This window comes from Ostrea edulis, chromosome 5, assembly GCF_947568905.1.
Source record: "Ostrea edulis chromosome 5, xbOstEdul1.1, whole genome shotgun sequence".
Classification (NCBI taxonomy): domain Eukaryota; kingdom Metazoa; phylum Mollusca; class Bivalvia; order Ostreida; family Ostreidae; genus Ostrea; species Ostrea edulis.
The window spans coordinates 15913749-15936577 of record NC_079168.1 but is presented as its reverse complement, the minus strand read 5'-3'; the positions used below and the strand labels follow the sequence as shown (position 1 = coordinate 15936577).

General features: G+C 35.7%; 1 protein-coding gene across 1 annotated transcript in view; it reads right to left on the bottom strand.

The window, feature by feature from the left end:
• LOC125648820 (deleted in malignant brain tumors 1 protein-like) overlaps positions 1-22829 on the bottom strand; it is a 77978-nt gene that overhangs the window by 41434 nt on the left and 13715 nt on the right. Inside the window, exons 2-5 of the mRNA XM_056166803.1 lie at positions 9898-10272; positions 7573-7730; positions 1424-1598; positions 696-1034 (exon numbers count right to left, since the gene is read on the bottom strand). Of these exons, the coding sequence (XP_056022778.1) occupies positions 696-1034; positions 1424-1598; positions 7573-7730; positions 9898-10272 (1047 nt within the window). The remainder of the gene's footprint in view (positions 1-695; positions 1035-1423; positions 1599-7572; positions 7731-9897; positions 10273-22829) is intronic.

Below are 22829 nucleotides of genomic sequence, written 5' to 3'. Positions count from 1 at the left end.
AACAAAAAATTCCCATTCTTATTATTTGACCTTTCCATAAAAGGTCATCATATATGGTATGCAAGTCTTATCATGGTATACCCACTACCAAAAAAGAAGAAGCAAAAGAAGAATTCACACTAAAGAAAGAAGTCCCCCTTCTGGGATGGGGAGACATAATATATTGCATATCCTAGTTTGCATTTGACCAATCAGTGACAAGGATAAAATAAGAATTAAATTCCTGATTAATAGAGTAGGGTTGCTTTTCATAATTCCTGGTTGTTGCACCATGTTAACACTCTGAATTTGAAACCAAACTGTGCATATCTAATATTTCCAAAGAACACTGATTCCATTCTATATATTGGTGAATAATATCAAGCACCTCTGTATCATGATGTTCTGATGAAATTCCTCTACCTAGTCCTCAGCACCAGGAAACAAATCTTTGCTTATTCCAGATCAAAATTTCATTTGCAAAAAGTTAGGAACTGAGTGTCTTATCATTTATGAAACCTAAAATGTTTGTCTTTAAAGTATTGCTATAGGTTACGCGAGGTCTATGGGCCAGAATGCTTACATGCATAAAATAACTCTTACACAGATACAAAACTCTCAATCACGATCACAAAAATCAGTTGAGCTTGAGCCTAGTGAACTACACTGAATCAGTTGAGCTCAAAAGCAGACTTTAGCAGACTCTCTACACTTACTTTGATTGACCTTTTCCACATGTTTACTATGACAGACCGCAGCTGCCAGGCTCCCACTGTTGCAGTGACCTTGCCAGTGATCCACCTTTGGACAACTGGCCAGGTTACTTTCTTTCCCAGTGCAGTTAAACTTCCAGAAGGCATCTGTAAAGGTAGCCACATCCCCTGTGTTCAGTTCAGCCTTACTGATTGGAAATCCGTGGACAAAACCTAGCTCCCTACATAAAACTGTTGCGTCATCTTCGTCCCAGCCTTTGTCACACACTTGCGACCATCCCTTGGTTCCACTAATTTCTACGGCTCCCACATTTTTCTGATCTGAGGCATAATTCAACCTTGCTGAAATTAGATAAATGAATTAACAATTATTTTAAAACAGAATTTCTCCATTAACCAGCTTTCTCAAATCCAAGACATGATTTTACCGTCCAATAATGGTAAATCAAACAAATTCATTATTGTTCAAATATTGTGTATACATCATTGTAATATTTATACTTATATATATTATGGCACTATCATAACCACACTATCATTTCACCTGTAATGTTAAAGTTATGACAATAACACTGCATAGTATGCGAGGTAATAAGGTATGACATTTGTATATATGACAAAAGCATTGTTGTAGTGATTTTTACCTACACAAAAGGTTTTTACCTGTAACCTTGTAACATGACAAAAGGTTTTTACCTGTGACATCATAACATGAGACAAAAGGTTTTTACCTGTGACATTATAACATGAGACACTTGCATCCTCTTGATGATTGCAGTTGTGACTTCCCCATGTGTTTGAGTTACACTCTAACAAGGACTTCTCGTGACCATCACATACAACCTCATCAAGAAAAATGGGCTGCCCTGTAGCTCCAGGACCAAAGTGAGACAGCGAGTGGGCTATCTACAAAATACATGTCATTATACAGGATTTCCTTTCCATTTATCAAGAAATACTCTAAAGTGATGTATTAAATTCCAAATTCCAGGTAGTTACATTTGAATTTCATTTATCATCAAGTGACAAAAATAAGAAGTTAAAGACAATACTATTATCTAAAAATCTTAACTCATCTCGAAAACAAGGATACAATTAACCAAGACAAACAAGTTTGTTTCAAACATAAACCACATATGACGCAATATTTGTGAGACTGCGTGGTGGAAATACACAATTACCTAGGATGTAACAGGAAACAGGTTCATCAACCCAGTAGCTTAGTTAGAAGAACACCCCCCAAAGTTTGCAGGAGGTACAGGTAGTCTAGTAGCACTGAAAACTTTCCCCTCTTATAATTTTGTGCCCCAAAAAGGTGGCTAAAAAAATCAGTCTGACAGGTATTCTGTGGTCAAAGTCCTCAAACAAAACTGGGGGAAGTGTGTTACATGGTCGTATATCATGTTTAATAGGCAAAGTACTGGCATGGTCAGCCTGAAGCCCCAACTTCTAGTCCCCGTCCCTCCATGTAATCGCCCTACATTGTAGGCAGTGATGGGGTAATATGGTATCAATAACTGTCATTATGAATTAGCAAAGTTTTGCCTTTTTCAATATACTTGAAAGTATTTGCAATTGACACATTGAGATTATTTTCAATAACAATTTATTGAATGCAATCAATTACATGTCCAAAGGTGTGTGTAATTGCATTAACTTTTCAATTACATTCCATATCCTCATTAAAAGTAAGAATATTAATAGGAATTAGAATTTTATTGTAAGTATATGAATTATGATAACATAATCTTTGATCACATTTTTGCTTCATACAGCAAGAAATAAACTACAGGGATCGACACCAACAGTTGTCCGATTGCCCGTGGCAAGTGAAAACCCTGTTCGGACAAGTGAAACTCAATACACACTTGCCCGATGGGGCACATGATTATTGAAGTAGGAAATGTGATTATCATAATAATTATGTTAAGCTTGATCAATGATCATGCATATCAAATATTAGAAAGTAAAGTCCAACTCCGTATTACTGAATTGTCAGTTTATTTTTACTACTACTAGTATTAGCGAAGATCATGCCGTATCTTATCCTATTTGTAAGTTGTTCCGAAAAACATAATCTATCCAACGTGTGACTTATCTTAGTCATATTTGTGAGAAAATGGTGGTTTCACGATTGTCTCTCAAAGTATTTAGTGAGGTAAACCCTCAGAAAGAAGAAGATAAAAGGCAATATTGAAAATAAAAATAAATCTGAATTAAAAAGAAAATGTGAGATTCCGGCAGCATGACAATCCTGATTTTAAGGTTTAATCAACACCGACAGCAGTATGATATGTACTTTGTGTCAGAAATTCATGCAGAGCTAAATCCGCTATCGCTGGTACTTTGTATTTTGTTACCGGTAATATAATTTACAGAATTCCAAGCATCCATGAATATTTTATCAAGTTATTGAATAAAAACTTATTTGTTACACAATTTCTTTTGAAACTTTTACAACTGAAATAATACATTGAGCATTTGAATCAAATACATGTATCAAAACTTTGCCTCTGTTTGTTCTTTTGAAGTAAAAAGATCTATTTTCCTACAATGACTATTGAAATTTTCTTATTTATAAAGTTCTGTCTATGACATTTTTCATCAATTTCATTCACCTACAATAATTCAACTTGCATGGCATAATTCACAAGTTTACCCTTTTACACTGGGGGAAAAGGGAAAACACGAAAAAGAGAAAACTATTGGTTGATAGGTGTATTAGAGTCTAAAATTTCGAACAACTAAGCTTTTCATTCGGACAAGTGAAAGTTTGAGTTTACTTGCCCAAAGGGCAAGTGATATAAAACATTAATGTCTATCCCTAAACTAGCCAATCTGCAGAGAACCCCTTAAAATTTCCCAAATCCAATAGCAGTACAGTTTTGGAAACTTACACAAGATAGACTTTCTTCTGAAGATGATCCCCCCCCCCCCCCCCCCCCATTCTCCAAAAAAAAAAAATAGAAAGGTTTACCCGTATTATTGACAGTAAAAGTAATCGGTGTGTAACACTTTCACTGTTAGCTGTTTGTTTTAAAATGGCAGAAACATATGCTACATATGTCTCTGAAATTGGTAATAATGTATATCATACCAAGGGCTATGTTTGTTAAAGTGTGACCATCTACTTTCAAAACACAATTATTGTCAACAACAAACCAGAATGTACGAGGCCCAGTAGGATATGCATCCACTAAATACAAGCTAGGCCTAATTATCACTTTAGTCTGTAGTGAAACGTACTTATGTACAGGTATATGAATACTCATGAATGTTAAATAACCGGTGAACCTGGTCCGACTCCTAACCCTAACCTTTGACCAGGACCTCCAGCTCACACAGCTTTGTCCACCTGCCTGTCCAGGAGTCGGCCTACTACACTGAACCTGTTCAGGATGTTTAAAAGATGTGTCTATGTTCTATATGATGTTGAATGTCCTTTGTTGAAGCCTTGTCATATTTATAAGGTGTGCCTTCTGTTTGTCATTATATCATGTAATAACCTCGGTTACACGATAATATTTCCAACATCCATGAAAATACTAAAATCACTTAGGTTAAATAATCGCATTTTTAATCTGAAACATGCCTATAGTATCTATACATGTATCGATATTAACATCAACAGCTGATCTACAGACTAGTACAGTGCAAAGAACACAGGAACCGGTAATTTTATCTGTAGGTGTAATAATAATAGCCATGATAGTAAGGTCTATACCATACCACTCCCTAATCCCCCTCACTGTTTTTATCACGGGGTGGTATGGTGTATATAGACAGACAAAATTACCGGTTTCGGTTCCCAGAGTCAGCTCTGCTCAGAATCATACGCCTGTCAAAAATTCCCGCCATCTTTGAATGAATAGAATACAAAACCAATATCCTAGAGCATTTAAAATCCGGGTGATACCAAAAATTTGGTCATAGCGTGTCCGTTGTGGGTTACTTGTGGCACAAAAATGTGAATCTAGAAAACTGACCCTAACCATGAATGACATTCATAACCAGTAGGACAATTTCCTACCCCCCTCCCGTTTTGACAGACCCAATGTTGCATAGTAGATTTTCTCCCCGGAAAATTGGCTGGTAGATGCCTTAAGAAAAAAAGCTACATCGGAAAACAAAACACGATGTTTTCAACTGTTCACAGTAAAATATTTTATTGTTACATGTATTTTTCTTTAAATACCCCCCCCCCCCCTAAATGTCTACGAAACCTTTACCTCTATCATAAATATAACGTCCACCATGCATAAACCAGGCCGGGACACGCTATCTGCTAAATGTATGGAGTTTTGGTATGTTTGTTCGTTTCTGTTGTTGTTTGTTGGTCTTTATTTAGCCCAAAATAAAATATTTCTTCCTAACAACATTCCCACGGGTCAAAATAGTGAACTAGAAAGGGAAACATTTGTAAAAATTACATCCTAAAGTCATCCATAGCATTTCCATCTTACCTGACTCATTTTGCCGATATAACCCCCACCCCACCCCCAAAAAAAATCCTCAATCATTTATTCTAAAAAGTCTATAGAATGTTTTATACACTAGACAAAGAGAGAAGAAACATTATATGTTAATGTTGATTTACCATATTTCGATGCCATTACTTTTTTTAAAAATCAAAACATACTTGTATCAAACTCGAAATGTGCTTATAAATAGTTCCTTTAACATATCAACCAGTTTCATGATTTTTGACTGAATATTAAATCATATTTATATATATATATATATATATATATATACATATATATATATATATATATATATTGTGTATCAGGAAGTTATCAAAAAAAATCACAGGCAATTGCATCGCTTGGGGGTCGAATTTACTATATAAAGAGTATAGTAAATTCGACCCCAAGCGATGCAATTGCCTGTGATAAAAATATGGCACGAAAATGTATATATATATATATATATATATATATATATATATATATAAACAAAACAAAAAAAAAAACATTTAAAGGGCTTAAAATTGATATAGTGGATCAGAAGCGTTACGCTTCAAACAAACACTTTAGAATGTCATTTTATATATGAAGAAGAGTTTGGTATTTTGAAGATGAGAGTCTCCATGTAAAGCTTTATTATTGCGTTCAATTCAGACCTCCTGGAAACCATGCTTGTCATGCATGACCTGGCGATCTTAATATCTTTCGACCACCAAAACAATAGGGATTATCCTTAATGCAAGGAGACTCTTCAAGTGAACTTTCATTGTTAAATCCCAATTATGAAAAGGTGAAAATAACGAACTCATAAATCTCACAAAATTAAGAGGACAAACACGAACCCCTGGACATACATTCCTGGACGTTATAAAACTTTTTAACACATTTTTATACTCAAACTCAAACTCCGTGCTCTAAATTGTATTCATACTAAAAAGTGAAGGTTATTAAACTTTTACACAAGCATTCTTATACTAAAGTGGAGTACATGCTCAAACATTTTTCTAGAATGTTTCGGAGCTTGCTCAGAGTTATACTCAAAACAAACATGGCTGGGTTTGAATATGAGTATGCTAAAAGTTTTATAACATCCAGGCCAGAGGAGGGATCACGTGCCTAGGAGGAGTAAGCATCCCCTGTCGACCGGCCACACCAGCCGTGAGCCCTATATCCTGTTCAAATAAACGGAGTAATCCGTAGTCAAAATCAGTGTGTAAATAATGGCCTAACAATATAATGGATTGGTTTGAAACACGTCGGACAGCATTTGACCCAATGAAGGTTGTATTGGTTATAACGACCATTCAAGATACAATACATAAGCAAAGGTGTTACACACAGGTAGAGTCAAATAAATATCAAAAATGCAATGTTTTGTTACACAACATCCGCATAATTTGGAAAAATAAGGGATTTTAAGCCTGAATTTTAGATGATGTGGATGCTTATGAGTGAAATGTCTTGACTAGTTTTGATGAGAGTGAGAATCGATGGGGTATCAGAGTCGACAAAAAAGTCCCAGCTGAAGTTACCAATATTGTATTTCTAAAATTCATTTTTACCATTATAGAGTATCTTTTTAACACATCTTATTTTTCAAAAAAAAAAAAATAATAGTGTTCTTTATGTGTACTTGAATTTTAGATTAGAAATAATAACTTTTGAAATTTGTATCCATTTATGTTAATTTTGTTTAATATTTACATGTATATGAAAGGTCTAGGCATCCCCTTTATCCCATTTCCACATGTTCTGCCCATGCGTTTGCCAAAATATTCACTATCCTATGTATCTTCGAATGTGAGTGATAAAATTTTCATAATTTCTAGATATCTTGTTTGCAAATAAGAAAGACGAAGTATTTACGTAATTTTAAAAAGAAAATCTTCGGACATAAACTTAGTCCGCATCACAATCTTTATTCAATATACATGTATGCATGTAGTTAATTTAATATTTCTCATTGGATGATCGCAAAATCTATCTATATTATCTAAATCATATAGAGTATCCTAGAAAGTATATGAATTCAAATTCTGAGAAATAGATTATCTGTTTGGTGTGTAAATAATGTACTACACACGCACATACCATTAGTAGGACTACATATATCTAGAATGAAGACATCCTTCAAAGTAACCAAGACAGAAAAAATCTCAACGCAAAATCGAGAAATGCAAAGTACAGACAGCAAAGTCAAGAAGATAACCAGATCTGATCATTGATTTATTCATATATATCGTTACGTGGTTTAGATTGCAGACTATAACCATGCAATTATTGTAAGCACATTTTCATCATATGTAAAAGAGAAACTGCAGACGTTTTGGTATATTCAAAGTAATTATAAATATGACAAGTATTTGACATTTTTATTTTGATAAATTCTCTATGAAATCTTAAAGGATACTCACTCCCCATCTGAACCCCATCTGCTTGCAGACGACAGTTGCTGCGTCATTATCCCAGAAATCGTCACAAACAGTACCCCATGTTACATTGTCCTTGGAGACCTCAACACGTCCTTTGGATTTCGAAGAGTTTGGTCCATCTTTCAATCTGATAAACAACTCTAAAACATAACGAAATGTGCAAATGAAAATATTTTGAAGAGAGGTAATGGGAGAAAATGTGATTGCTTTGGCTTCGCAAGCCGAAGGTTTTTGTCCGATCTGCCGAATCCCATGGTTTGAAAAATAACTTTCAAACTTTGAGTGCTGTAAAACTTTGATCATATATGCAATCATTGAGACAATGCTGTATCTGTGTGAGCATTTCTCATACACGAGAAAACATGTATATGACAGTTTTCAATTTTTTGTTTCCAGGGCAAATTGAGAACTTTCGAGAACAGTACATTAACTATGCATTTCTACTGAAATCCGGGTATTGTACATTTATTACATTACTATAAATCCAGTGAATAGAAATGATATTTTCACAGTGTGAAAATAACACGTTATTGTGAACATTACAACTGATTATGACGTCATGTTGCGCATTATTTTCTAAAACCGTAGAAAATGTAATAAACAGAATTGGATATAGAACGTAAGACAGGATTTAAAAAAAAATTTGTTCACTCGTGCAATAAATTTCAAAGCATTGGATATCCTCTATGTTATACATATAGCATATACCAGCATAAAATATCAGAAAGTATATTTGGCCCAATAAAAGGATATGAAAAGTGAATTATGATATTGATCTTTATATCGATAACTTTGAATCTTTAAGTAAAGTTCATTTTGTTAAAGAGTGCATGTAGGTACAACTTACTGTCATAGATACTACGTCATAAATATAGTCTTACCAAGATTTTTGCATTTTTGATGGAGAAGTGCATGTCAATAGAGTGGCACTCTGAACAGGATACATAGTTTTACATGTAAAACGCATTCATGTTCAAAATAAAAACAGTAACTCTGACAAAGATGCTCCGGCGACGATTTTAAAAGCAAATACATCTTTTAAAATATAATGATATTTTTAGTAAGTCACCCCCTAAAGAAAACCACGACAGACGATATAGTGTTTCATTTTTTATGTAAATTTCCGAAAATGACGCAAAATTGGTCGAATATTTTACAAACAAGAATAATAATATACACGTATTTCAGATTTTCACATGAAGGGCCAGAATAGGTCAAAAGCATATTACATGTATATATACATCTTTCAACGGTAAAATACAATTCATTCGAATGGCCGAAAGGGAACGCCCTTTTAGGACTGGAAATTCACCATTTTGCGATTAACTTTGTAGACTAACTATCAATCCTTTTGTATGATATTTTATGTAAACCATCACATATTTAAAATGCGTAGTAAAAGTTTATAAATTGCACAACTGAATTCTTTTATTCACACAATACAGTAATTCTTAATTTCGCTTCTTTCGTTGTGGGTCCCTTTAATGTTTGAATATGATGATAAAACATCGTGAAATGAAACTGTTTGAAAACGTCTATAGTATTAAAGCCATAGAAGTAATGAGGAAGGAATTCAAAGCTGTATACAGTAATCATGCATGCATGTTTTCATGGATGATAGTGCAATTGCTTGTACGTGGGTTTTGAGAAATTAAGGATATTTCATTGATTATTAGGGTGATGTTAACGTGGTGAATAACGTGAGAACCGGTTCACATTTGATTAATAAGCAGAGCTACTTTGTTATGAAATCTTGCTTTTGCATTTCATGTACCTTATTATTATTTATATTCGCAAAATGTTGAACTAAGGCAAGTGGCATGAAGAGGTCGCATACATATTTCAGTATACAGGAAAACAATGAATCTGCGATGCCCAACACTACAAGCCGTGTTCATCAATTCCTCAATTGACGATTCGAGGTCAAAGCACAAAATTCGTTGAAGCAATGGAAAATGTATATTAAAACCACATACTACAGCCAACACACAATGGAAACACAAAATTGATTTAATAACAAGCAACGGGCTCTCTCCTCAGCATTCACCGAGTCCATGAAATGTGTTTGGAATAGGCGGGGAGGGTTGGGTTTGAATACCTTGCGGAATGTTAGATCTACAAAAGCTCATTGTTGTCAGCGTCCGTTCAGTCATCTGTTAGTGGGGGTTCCTATCTGCGTACCTAAAGTTTCTGAATATTGTCCTTCCCAAAGCAAATAAAACAACGCAAATCAGCGGAATGATCCAACGAAGCTGTAAAACCAAGAAAGCGGGCAAACCAAAGCAGAGGCAGGTGACAGTTTCTTACCTACTTTCTCTATACCGTTGGCTCCTAGACACTCGTCATGTTCCTCTAAGTCTAGGTCAAGACACCGCATTGATTTTATCCAATCAAAACCATATTTTTTCATGATCCCCTCGCACCCCTGACGAGTCATCGCACAAAGATACGGACAAAGTGGCAGTGTTGACTCATTGACACAAATAGGGAACAAAGATCCACACAAATACGGTAACAAGTACTGACTGCATTGGATATTTAGTAAAGGGATAAAAGAATGAAAGTGTAGACCTGCTGCCTCTTGAGTGTCAAAGTCTAATTCGTCATTAGGAAACTGCGTTAAGTTAGAGGGGAAGAGACCCAAACATTGTGGCTGTTTGATTTGCTCACACTGTTCAATATCTGAAAGAGAAAGCAGGGCGAAAAACATAAAACGTTATTGGTCATTTTAGAATACATGCATGTATTATATATAGTTAAAGTTGTATGGTCCGAATCTCGACAGGTGCTATAGAGTTGTATGGTACGTCGGAATTTCAAGTTTTGTCCACCTTGTAAAAACAGTTGAATTAGCGCACGTACGTATTTATAAGGCTGCATGTACAGTGTACGATATGTCGTACATTATTTCACCTGTGTTAACCATATCTAGAATTATTTAGTTTTAAATGTGTTTACAAACTGTCACTCGGCCACTTCTAATGCATATTCAGAAGATAAATCATGTGACAGTCACGTGTCCAGTTCAGACTTCCAGCGGTAAGGTCATCAGTGGTCTTCTCTATGTAAAGCTGTCTATTTTGTTAGTACAGTACTGTGTCGTAATTATAAGAGAAACAAAAATATCAATTACCGGTACCTCATAGTAATTCGTTGTTTTACACTTTCAAACCTAAACATATATAATTATTATATCATGTTGGAATTCCCAAAATGTTTCCAAGCAGGTAATGAAGGGATAGCTAATTACTTTAAAAACGAATTCAACTGTATGAAAGTAATTCGTGAGTGTTTCGTGGTCATCAGAACAAACGACAGAATGAGGCGAAAAGTGGTCGCGAAAAACTGTCAAATATTACTGGTTATATGCGTCAATGAGTATTATTTTCATGGTGGATCAATGGAATAAATAATGGAATTACTTGATCAGAAAGCACTTTGGGGTGGGTGACGGTAAAAACAGAATTTCAGAGCTAGTTTGAATGGAAGTTTTGAGTAAAAACTCGTTTAATTCCTTGTGTTCTTTTTTTTTTTTTTTTAACATTTTCTATTGATCAAATCAAAAGATAGGGAAGAAGTTCTGACAATTTCCTAGTCCCTCTCCTAAAGGTATTATAATATGTCATGCGAGAAATTATAATTAACAGGTACAATAATTAAATGAATCTACAAGTTTCATCTATAAATGTGAACAGCTGAAAAAAAAATTCATACAAATTAACATCACCGTACAATAACAGATTTGTATTAATATTGTCCAAGTCAAGTATAAAAAGGCTCGAGTAATTTTCACAAGCAAGTCCGTGGAGATCCGGGTTAGAATAGGTCCTCAGTACGGTACCCCTTGCTTGTCGTAAGAGGCGACTAAATGGGGCGGTCTTTCAGATGAGACCGCAAAAACCGAGGTCCCGTGTCACAGTAGGTGTGGCACGATAAAGATCCCTCACTGCTCAAAGACCACAAGAGTCGAGCATAAGCCTAAAAAATTTCTCAAGAGGGAAGTTAATCAATATACACAGACCAATTGAGGTTGTGTGATAATGATAAGCCTAAATGACGATGGGCTGGAACACATGCACTCCAGTTTATCACCTTGAAAATATAGTTTAGGTAGAACAGTGTTGCCTTTCTTTGAAAAATAAACAACTTGGATGGATTGAACTTGAGTAACCATTTTCTAATATAAGTAAATCATGATTAAGCTTATATTCAATGTCTAGCATATTATATGAAGATTGATGAAGTGAGTTGTCATCAGCAAATGGTCTACAAATTGATAGCATATTTACAGCAACATCATCAACATAAATCAAAAATAGTAAAAGTCCTAAACAAACCTTGGGGTACACCTTCAAATATATCAAGTTTTGACAATAAAAGGTCCTTATATATTACTTCTTTTGATCTGTGACATAAAAAGATTCTAAACCATTGTAAAAGATTATCATAAGTTTGTTATCTAAATTATGTCATACTCTATGATATCAAATGCTTTTCAAGGTCATAAAATATCATAAGATATATTTGTGATGATTCCTTTTCAGATATCATGTGCTCTATCTCAAAATGTTCTGCAAAAAATTGTAAAACTTGTGATATATTGATCACTAGAAATTCATTGACTAGTAATCTCACTGGACGTAGTTTCTGCACCGAATCCTTTTTTAACTTGTAAATCTTCTAACGTTGTCTACGCTATTGAGGTAACCTCTGTGGCTTAATTTATGTCAGGGAAACTAAGGGTTCATTTAATAAAAAATAAATATCGGGACACAGATTTGAAATAAACAATGGTGGTAACCAACTTCTCTATAAACATTTCAATTTCCCCTGACCACTCCATCTTATCCATGACGTTCAGGATTCTTGAAAAAGTTTACCGTCACACACACAATCCAACTCTATCTAAGTAACCCTTTTCGTAGACAACAAAAAGATTATTGGACCAGGACTCTAGCTACTGCATTTTCATACGAATGCAATGAAAATGTAAACAATGTAGGTAATTTGACTAGTCCACAAGGAAATAACGTAAATATGATGGGACTTTTTCCAAATACACAAAGATGTAAACGCAGCCATGGACATCGTTCATATAAAAGACCAAGTATACACGATGCCACACTGATTCACTTTTACTTTACGTCAACAGACAATTAGGCCCACATCATATTCGCACAAAAACTTTATTCCATTGAGAGTTTTGAATACTTTATTTGAAGAAGCCAAAGCTAGTCCATACTTGTATTTTTCAACAACAGAATATGGACTGAAGTCTATGATTATGGATGTTGTCCCATCACAGGCTCTTTAAATCACCGCGGGTTATGGATAATATTTCTTCCTAATCATGCCGCTAGTTCCTTAAACTCAGATTTACAAACAAAGGAATAGATGCCGTCAACATAAGCAACGTTCTTCGTCATAAAAGTTCAGTTTTGTATTCCAACATATTTCAAGTTCAAGTCTACACCCAGTATTTCCTACAAATATACTTCTACTATTGCATCCAAATCTTTTATTTACAAACAAACTTTGCAGTGCCTAGATATAAACCATCTCATACTTAATCCACCTACGTGTTCTTGTTATTCGTCTCCTTACATCTATAGTCCAGCTGGACATTTCATTACTGGTGATGTTGCTATAGTTGAAAATGAGACATGAAATCACTTATTTTAAAAGGTCCTGAATTCAGAGAACCTCGGTCTTTCAACTCGCGACAGAACTTCATCTATGTTATGAATTATGTCGAAGTTTATGCCAGACGATGGACTAAATATGAAACAAATAATTTGATACCTTGTCAGAATGGATTAAAAGTATCAGACTAATATTAGAATCCCGTGTTAGACACATGAAAACAAAAGTAGGCACCATCTATCCTTCTATGTTTAGTAAACCAGAAGTGATCAAAGAATTAGATACGTTACACGAGGAATGTGTTTTGGATGCAGCTGACAAAGCTTGTAACAACATTTTCTGACATTGTGAGATCGACTTTACCCATGTGAGACAGCCGTGTGAGATTTTTCTTTCTCACATTATCACCAGTGTGAGATCGACTTTACCCATGTGAGACAGCCACGTGAGATTTTTCTGTCTATATTTCTTGTGATTTACGTTGCAGTAAAATATTTTGTATTGTTTTCTTTCATTTCACATTTCACAACCTTGGTTTTTTTTAGTTTACACTTATAGTGTAAATCATTTTCGGGTATGCTCTTTCTGGTTGTCAAATTAATTTTTGCAATGAAGTATAAATGAGGATTTTGATAATTTAGAATTTTCTCGAAACTCTTGAATTGAATTTATGCACTAAACTGTGGGGGGAAATGGGGGGGGGGGGTGTCATTCATTATTTACTTGTGTGGGATAGGCAAATTCCACCTCTGGAACAAGATTCGCTGTTTAGGTTTCGGCAAAGCCTCGTCCTTCTCCCCTCGGTGGAATTTCTTTATCCCACACTCGTACACGTACTAATGGAGTATTCTATTAGTCTTTGTTTGTAAAGCTCATTATCACAGCTGTATTTCTAACGAACTTGGCATTAATTCCACTTTTGGTAATCCTACTTATACTCCCTGTTGCCCTTTAAAAAGATGAAATTCTTCAAAACCATGCTTCAGTTTTAACCGCACCTATACTGGATTCATAAACTTCACAAAAACCCTTATAAAGATAGATATATTGCTGTATCGAGTAAATGTTCTAACAAGTTCCTATCTTTGCTCCTCACGAAATATTAACATATGTGCAGGAGAAATTTTAAACGTACTGTACCACAACATATGCCAGAAGTGGTGTAAATCAAATGTGGATTAAAAAAACCTCTAAAGAACTTTTAGTAAATTTGAAATCTCAAAACTTTTCTCAAATCAACAACATCAGAACGTATGACTTTTCAACATTTTACACGACCATTCCTCACGATAAATTAACGACGAGACTTTTTGACATCATTGACAGTTGCTTCTTCAGCAAAAACGGAAAACGGAAAAATCCATATCTAGTGATCAGTCATCCAAAAAAATTGCTTTGTTAAACACCACTCTGATTCCACACACAAGTACTCTGAAGTTGAAATAAAAATCATACTAGAGTTCCTCATTGAGAATATCTTCGTAGTCTTTGGTGATCAGGTCTTCCAACAGTCTGTTGGAATTCCGTTGGGCACGAATTGTGCTCATTTGTTAGCTGACCTGTTTTTATATTCTTATGAAGCAGGATTTATTCGAAAGATTCTTCAAGAGAAGAAAAAAATCTCTTGCTGTGGCCTTTATCTCGACATTTAGATATACCGACGCCGTTTTATCCATTAACAAAAATCATTTCATTTTATGTCGATTTGATATATTCCTGTGAATTCGAGATAAAAGACACCACAGAGTCCTCCACATCTGCTTCGTACTTAGATAATTTATTGAAAATGAATATTAACGGCAAACTAACAATTCACCTTTATGACAAACGGGATGATTTCATATTCTCCATCGTCAACTTCCCATATTTATGTAGCTATATTCCACCATCACCTGCATATGGTGTTTTTATCTCTCAATTGATTCGATACGCAAGAGCTTGTTCTGCAAATGATCAATTTTAATCGAGGCAGGTTACTGACAAATAAGTTGATGTTACAGGGGTTTCAACAGTCTTCGCTCGCTATTATGTCTTACGGCGTGACTGTGTTTGAGGACGAAGCAAAAAGTATTGGCAGTAGTATATCTATTTCCATAACATAACCAAAAATATCCCGAACTTAGCACCTAACGTGTGAGGACAAAGCTCTAGCCTAACACCTTGTTGCACGACTTTAGACATTTGATCCGCCTATTGATTGAACGTGGGAAATATATAATGCAATATTGATGCAAACAGTGCATTGTGACGTCATATTCAACGTTGGTGTTTAGCAAATACAAACGTAGGAGACATGGTACAATCGTTTTAATCGAGGAGTGATTATATACATGTATGATTAAGAAAATATGGTTTACATGCATTTACGGATTTACGAGATGCAAAATGGAGAAATGCATGTCCTCGCGCTTATACGCGAATCTACGCCATTTTGACCAAAATTTTCAACTTGGTACAAGGAGCAGTTGATAGCGAGCGAAGTTCTAGACGCGATGAGCTCGCTCCAATGATTACACAATTAAGTCACGTAATTTGCTCTTCACGCTCGTCGGAGATTTGCGGAGACGGTCGAGTGTCTGATTGAACGATACTACAGCTGAAAAATAATGGGGACTACCCATAATGCTTCCGGGAAAATGTCGCCGTCATCGCGGTATACTTCATCGACAACCCCGTTGATAAAACAAATAAATAGTTTGGAAACTACCACAAATGATTTTAAATTCCATAGAAGCTTTCCCATACCTTCGTACGTTTTGTTGTGGATAATTGCTTGGTTTGAAAGCAAAACAATCGCAGCTAATGTTGATGGCACAATGCACTGTTTACATCAACCGCGTTATATTTCCCGCGTTAAATAAATTGCCTAAAGTGGTGTTGTAAGATACTATGGGTCTTCGATCGTCTCAACGGTCATACCGTAAACATATTATTTCAAATATGGTTTAACTGAATTATGATATCATCAATCTCAAAGTAATAGGTGATATCATCTATTTGAATAAGTGATATCACTTATATGGAGTTATGCCATTTATTCAGTTTGAAATGGTGACAATACATGTAAATGATATGACTAAATCAAATGCTGAATAGGTGATATCACATATTCGAAAAGGTGACGTTACTTAATCGAATAAATTTTATCCCTTATTAGAACTTAATACCAAAACGGACCCTCATTGATATAGTAAATCAACTAACTAGCTGGGAAATGGTCCTATGCGTCTTAATAAAAGGCGGAAACGCCTGATATATTTACAGACAAACGACAATTCTCTACGCCTCATGTGTCTATATTTTCCATCAAAGTGATAAATGTTGTCAGTCGTAATAAACTGAAAAAAAAAACAAAAAAACAGCTCAGAAATCAAACATATGTCAACATTATAATGATGATTTCGAAAGACAGTTCACATTTTCACATGTTTTTTCCTAAAATATTCAAAACAGAATGTTTGACGTATGATGCTTCAGATACGAATATGAATAGACTTCTCAAATAATAAAGCGTAAACTGACCCAAACCAAGTTATATCGCATAACATGACCCAAAATGAAATTAATTCCTTAGATAAATTTAGTTCTCTAGGGACATTAAATCTTTAAATGCATTATCAGTGTCTATAAATCGTATTCTGTCGCTCGTTACGTATCAGCATCACAATCCATCGGTAAACAAAATATTTACATGAGGTTAGAAAGAGGGGAAGTACTTAAGACTCCAATGGGTCCATGGCAAAACCCCTGTGGAGACAAAGAAGCTTAGCCTATGTAGACAGGATTTCTTACAAATCATAGCTTTCCATCGGCCACAAATACGCCTGGCCTTCAATTTAATCATGATACTAATAATCAGTTGTATTTCAGTGTCCGTCGTATTAATGCCCCATGACAGGAGCGGGTCACTTTAGCGGGGGCCCTAAACGGTTCTTTACGGCAGAGAGGCTACAGGCCACATTAAGGTCTCTGTACGTTTACAGGAACTGTTCATAGAAGGACGTCAGACGATTAAAATCTTTTCTCATTGGGTCAAATGCTGTCTGACGTATTTTATACCGTTCTTTATACATTGTTTATGACTGCGAATTACCCCGTTTACATGATCGAAATATAGGGCTCACGGCGGGTGTGACCGGTCGACAGGGAATGTTTACTCTTTTTATGCACCTGAGCTCACTTCTGTTGTGTCCAGAGGTCAATGTTGGCTCAACTCTTCATTGTTTTATTCCCTGTAAGAGTTATGAGATTGTTCGTTATCTTCACCTTTTCACCATAAGATACCCAAGAATTTGGACGCATCAAATGAAGTAGGATGTTGCTGTGTTGATCAAACAACAATGTAAAAGGGTCATTTCAAAATACATGAAATGTACCAATAATGTTTTTGAAGAATGTTTAGGTAATATTTTCCCATTGAATTTTCAAGTAAGATGCGACTATGCAAACATAAAGGTGGTTTCATCGGGAAATGTTGTGGTAAATATTGATTATTAGCAATATCAAAACATTTGCAAATAGTTTTACTTAATTTTCTATTAAATTTGTTGGCATCCTATGTCCTTAAATGAACATTTTCAAGTATTCCCAGACAAGTATTCAGCACTATTATTTACTACCCGTCCGAATTAGTCGTTACTGTTGAACGTTTTCAGAGTTTAATGTTTCTAATGACTTGCAGTGTGAAATCATTAAAATTTACATCTGCAGCGAGCATCGTTTCAATTTTAATCAGCTGTAATCGACTTTGTAGAGATGAACAATCAAAAGAGTTGAATGCTTTGCACGTTTTTAGCTCACCTGAGCTGAAAGCTCAAGTGAGCTTTTCTGATCACCCATTGTCCGTCTGAAAACTTTTCATACTTTTGATTTCTTCTCCAGAACCACGGGGCCAATTTCAACCAAACTTGGTACAAATCATTCTTGGGTGAAGGAGGTCCATGTATCTTCAAATGAAGGACCATTCTCTCTTCAAAGGGGAGATAATCACAAAAATGCCAAAATAGGGTGGGATAGTTTAAGAAAAGCTGAAATTTGCATGAAAACTTTTTGACATAGCAGAGATTCAAGTTTGTTAAAATCATGACCCCAGGGGTAGGGCAGGGCCACAAAAGGAGATCGAATTTTTTAAAAATGCGAATATATAAGGAAAATCTTTAACAGCCTTCTTCTCAAGAACCAACGGGTCATATGAGTGGAGATTTATCTGAAAGCTTCCTAGTATAAAGTAGGTTCAGGTTTGTTAAGACCATTGCCCCCGGAGGTAGGTTGGGGCTACAATAGGGGGCAAAGTTGTACATGCTGATATATAGGAAAATCATCTTCTCCAGATGTAATGGGCCAATTTCAATCAAACTTGGTGCAAATTATCCTTGGATGAAAGGGGTTCAAGTTTGTTCAAAGGAAGGACCATTCTCTCTTCAAAGGGGAGATAATCACAATAATGCAAAAATAGGGTGGGTGATTTAAGAATCTTCTCAAGAACGACTGGGCCAGAAAACCTGAAATTTACATGAAAGCTTCTTGACATAGTGGAGATTCAAGTTTGTTATAATCTTGACCCCCCAGCAGTAGGGTGGAGCCACAATAGGGGATCGAAGTTTTACATGCGAATATAAAGGGAAAATCTTTAAAAGTCTTGTCAAAAACCACTGGGTCTTAAGAGTGGAAATTTACTTGAAAGCTTCCTGGTATAAAGTACAGTCAATTTTGTTTAGATCATGGCATCCGGCGGTAGAATGGGGCCGAAATAGGGGATCAAAGTTTTACATTCAAATACATATATATCGCGAAAATCTTCTCTTAAGAACCACTAGGCCAGAAAGGTTTACATTTACATGAAAGCTTCCTGACATAGTGCATATTCAAATTAACATCAGGCCCCCAGGGGTAGGGTGTGGCCACTATAGGGGGTCAAAGTTTTACATACAAATATAGAGGAGAAATCTTTAAAAACATTTTCTCAAGAACCATTGGGCCAGAAAAGTTTATATTTACATGAAATCTTCCTGATTCAAGTTTGTAAAATCATGGCCCCCGGGGCTAGGGTGGGACCACAATAGGGGATCAAAGTTTTACATACAAATATCCTGGGAACATCTTTAAAAATCTTCTCAAGAACCATTGGGCCAGAGAAGTTTACATAAAAGCTTCCTGACATAGTGCAGATTCAAGTTTGTAAAAATCATGGCCTGGGGGTGTTGGGTGTTACCTTGGGGCCACACTAGAGATCAAAGTTTTACATACAAATATGTAGGGGGAAATCTTTAGATATGGGCCAAGGTGACTCAGGTGAGCGATGTGGCCCATGGGCCTCTTGTTTAACTTAATATCAAATAAATCTTTCCAATACCGATGGAATCGCTTTCTCCTCCATACCCGTACATTGATGTAAACACTACCTTATATGTGCATATTCAAATGAATTGACAACCGGAAGTTCAGCTTCAGTACATCAAACATGGCACTCAATATGAATTAAGAAAGTGGAATATGTCGATATTGTTAAACAGTGTTAAAAACAGTAGAAAGGAGTCTCACAAATCGTAAGTTACAGGCTGTAAATTTATATATAATATTAACTTTCAAGAAAACCAGCAAATGTTTAGAATGATCGAAAATGGGGTGGGAGTGAATCACTCGCGCATCTGCATCATACGGAGATCCTAAGGAGCTAAAAAACAAAAGTCGGTGGACTACATTATTGCAGCCAGAGAAAAAGTGACACTACATTCGGACAAGCAGTGATATCAAAACAGAACACTGATCACAATGTACTTTGTAAATTAGATGTGGGGAGGACCTGTAGGCAGTTTTGTAAAATCTCCTTTGAGTCAACAAGTTAGAAAGTTGAGGCATAATGCTTTTTCTTAATCTCATCAATTTATATATCGCGCGTGCTCATTATTCACCGATGAATTTACAACCACAAAAAAAATGAAACAAGTATATAAAACACACATGAATTTGCGTTTCAGTTTTGCATCCATGAAAACGGCCTTGATGAATTTATGGCTCCATGACTAAAATGCATTTCTGCTATCATATTTCTGATGAAAACTACTTTTACAAAATAAATTCACATTTAAAAAAATCTACATTAATTTATGATTCTAATAAAAATGAATTCTGAACTAGTGCAATTGGAATTCATGTTTGCATTCGGAGGTACACGCATGCGTCGGTAGGCAGCTGTCTAGGGGTCCTTATGTGTGTGTGTGTGTGTGTGTGTGTGTGTTGAATTAGGACATTGCATGTCATGTTTCGTACCTCACTCAGATTAGGGTGACTGAGCTGTCAACTGGAGAGCGAGGTTTAACGACTGACCACCAATACATACATTTTAAACCGTAAGTGATTGATAACCACCGTAGTTGTCTCGAACTAATTGATCAGCGGGCTCTCGAGATCCGCCGTTCGTAACCAATCACAATCCCTTGTAATATCTTACTAACAGACGTGGTCGACCAATAGAAACATCCGATACAAGCTAAACATTTGTCCATATGCAAGGAGTAGGGTCATCTAGTGTATCTATTTCTGTCTAGACAAAAGTAATCTGTGATAATATTAGTTGATATACATATATAAATCACCTGGCGAGATAGTATATGTAACCAAGAAATGAAAAAGGGGATTTTTACACATGGACATCCGAAATTACTATACTTGAAATCAATAAGAAGAAAAAACCCACTACCACCACCCAAAATATTTTATAAATACCGGACGTCTGCCGACAGACAATTTTCTCAAAAATTCTAAAACGTTCTTTTCCGTATGCCAACATGATCAGCAGCTCTTCAGAAAATTCAGTAACAATTGCAAACAACGTAGTATTTCCAAAATTAGATGAACGCTTTACAAGCGGTTTCAGAATTTGCGAGTTTTCAAAAGTCCAAGGCTGGACATCACATTCAACAATATCAAAACATATTTGACGGTATCTATATTAAAAAATGGTTACCCCAATAATTACAGAGGCATTTCTCGTTAAGGAATGCAAAATTAAATTATATTAAAAAAAATGACAACGATGATAATGATTTTACGAAATGAAACCAAAACCTTTTTAAACCAGGTAATAATAGCAAACAAGGGATGTTATGTTTTCGTTACGCGCTTCGTGAAAAGTATACGCCGGCGAGAAGCGTTGCAGTTCAAACTCTCATGTATTTTCAAAAATGAATTTATTTTCAATATTTACATTCTACTCTCATTTCTGTCTGAATTTGCAGTCGCAAAGTTAAAATAGACGGTATTATATATTCATTAAGATTTATACATGCATTGTTCACACACTAGGAAGTGGCTATCATTACAATTTGTATAGGTATCAAAGGTTTATAAGTATAAAAGTCAACAAAATCACATGTAATTACAGTATGGGCATTTGTAAAAGACATGGTGTTTTACATTAACATCGTATGATTGATACCGGCGGATCTTCAGAAAAAGCAAGGAACCTTCATGTGACAACAACAGACAGTAGTTATTTCATGGACAGATATAAATGTCAACACTGTTCCGTGGGATCATATGAGGTTAAGCTGCATTACGAACCTTCACCAAATCGACAGCGCAATCTAGTTAAAACTCTTCATTTTGAATAATGTGAGGTATATAAGTTTTATCTTTTATTTACGTTTGCAGCACCACGACTGTGTATTACATCAAAATTGTACATTCATGCCTTGTATGTCAGTAAATTATATTGCGAACACAGTGAATGAAGACTTGTGGAGATATGAACACGTTGGTGATCACGTGACGGAAGGTGACTGGCTATTCCAGGAAGTTCAGGAAGCAAGAAAAGAAAAAAGTGTACATGTATATCCATGGTCATGCATTGGCTATAGTCGTAATTATATTTAGTACAGTTTCTCTAAATGAAAACACGTGTTTCCTTTTGATTATGATACAATACAAAAAGATTATAACCGAGAGTTTAGGGCGTAACCGTGGGGATCCGGGTTAGAATTGGTCCCCAGTACCCCTTCCTTGTCGTAAGAGGCGACTAAATGGAGCGGTCCTTCAGATGAGACCGCAAAAACCGAGGTCCCGTGTCACAGAAGGTGTGGTACGATAAAGATCCCTCCCTGCTCAATGGCCATAAGCGCCGAGCATAGGCCTAAATTTTGCAGCCCTTCACCGGCAGTGGTGACGTCTCCATATGAGTGAAAGATTCTCGAGAGGGACGTAAAACAATATTCAATCAATCAATCGCAACCGGGACGACTAAACCATAGACGTTTAACTTAGGTAGTGACTGTTCCTTCGTCAAGTTCCCGGTAGTAGAAGTGAAAGGATGTGACCTTAAAAACGGAGGTCCATTGTCACGGTAAACTTTGGTACAATAAGAACCCTCACTGATACAGCCGTACGCGCCATACCTAAATCAAGCTGGAGGTGTCTATATGAATGTGACGTAAAGAAACATACCAAAAAACCAAAACCAAAACAGTGAATGTAACTTTAAATTTCCCCATCCTAAATTTCCCTGAATATTTTCTTTCCTCCTGTTTGTGTGCACTTCATTATCAATTTAAATAACAACGAGGGGCCCACAGGCCTTATCGGTCACCTGAATACTAGTG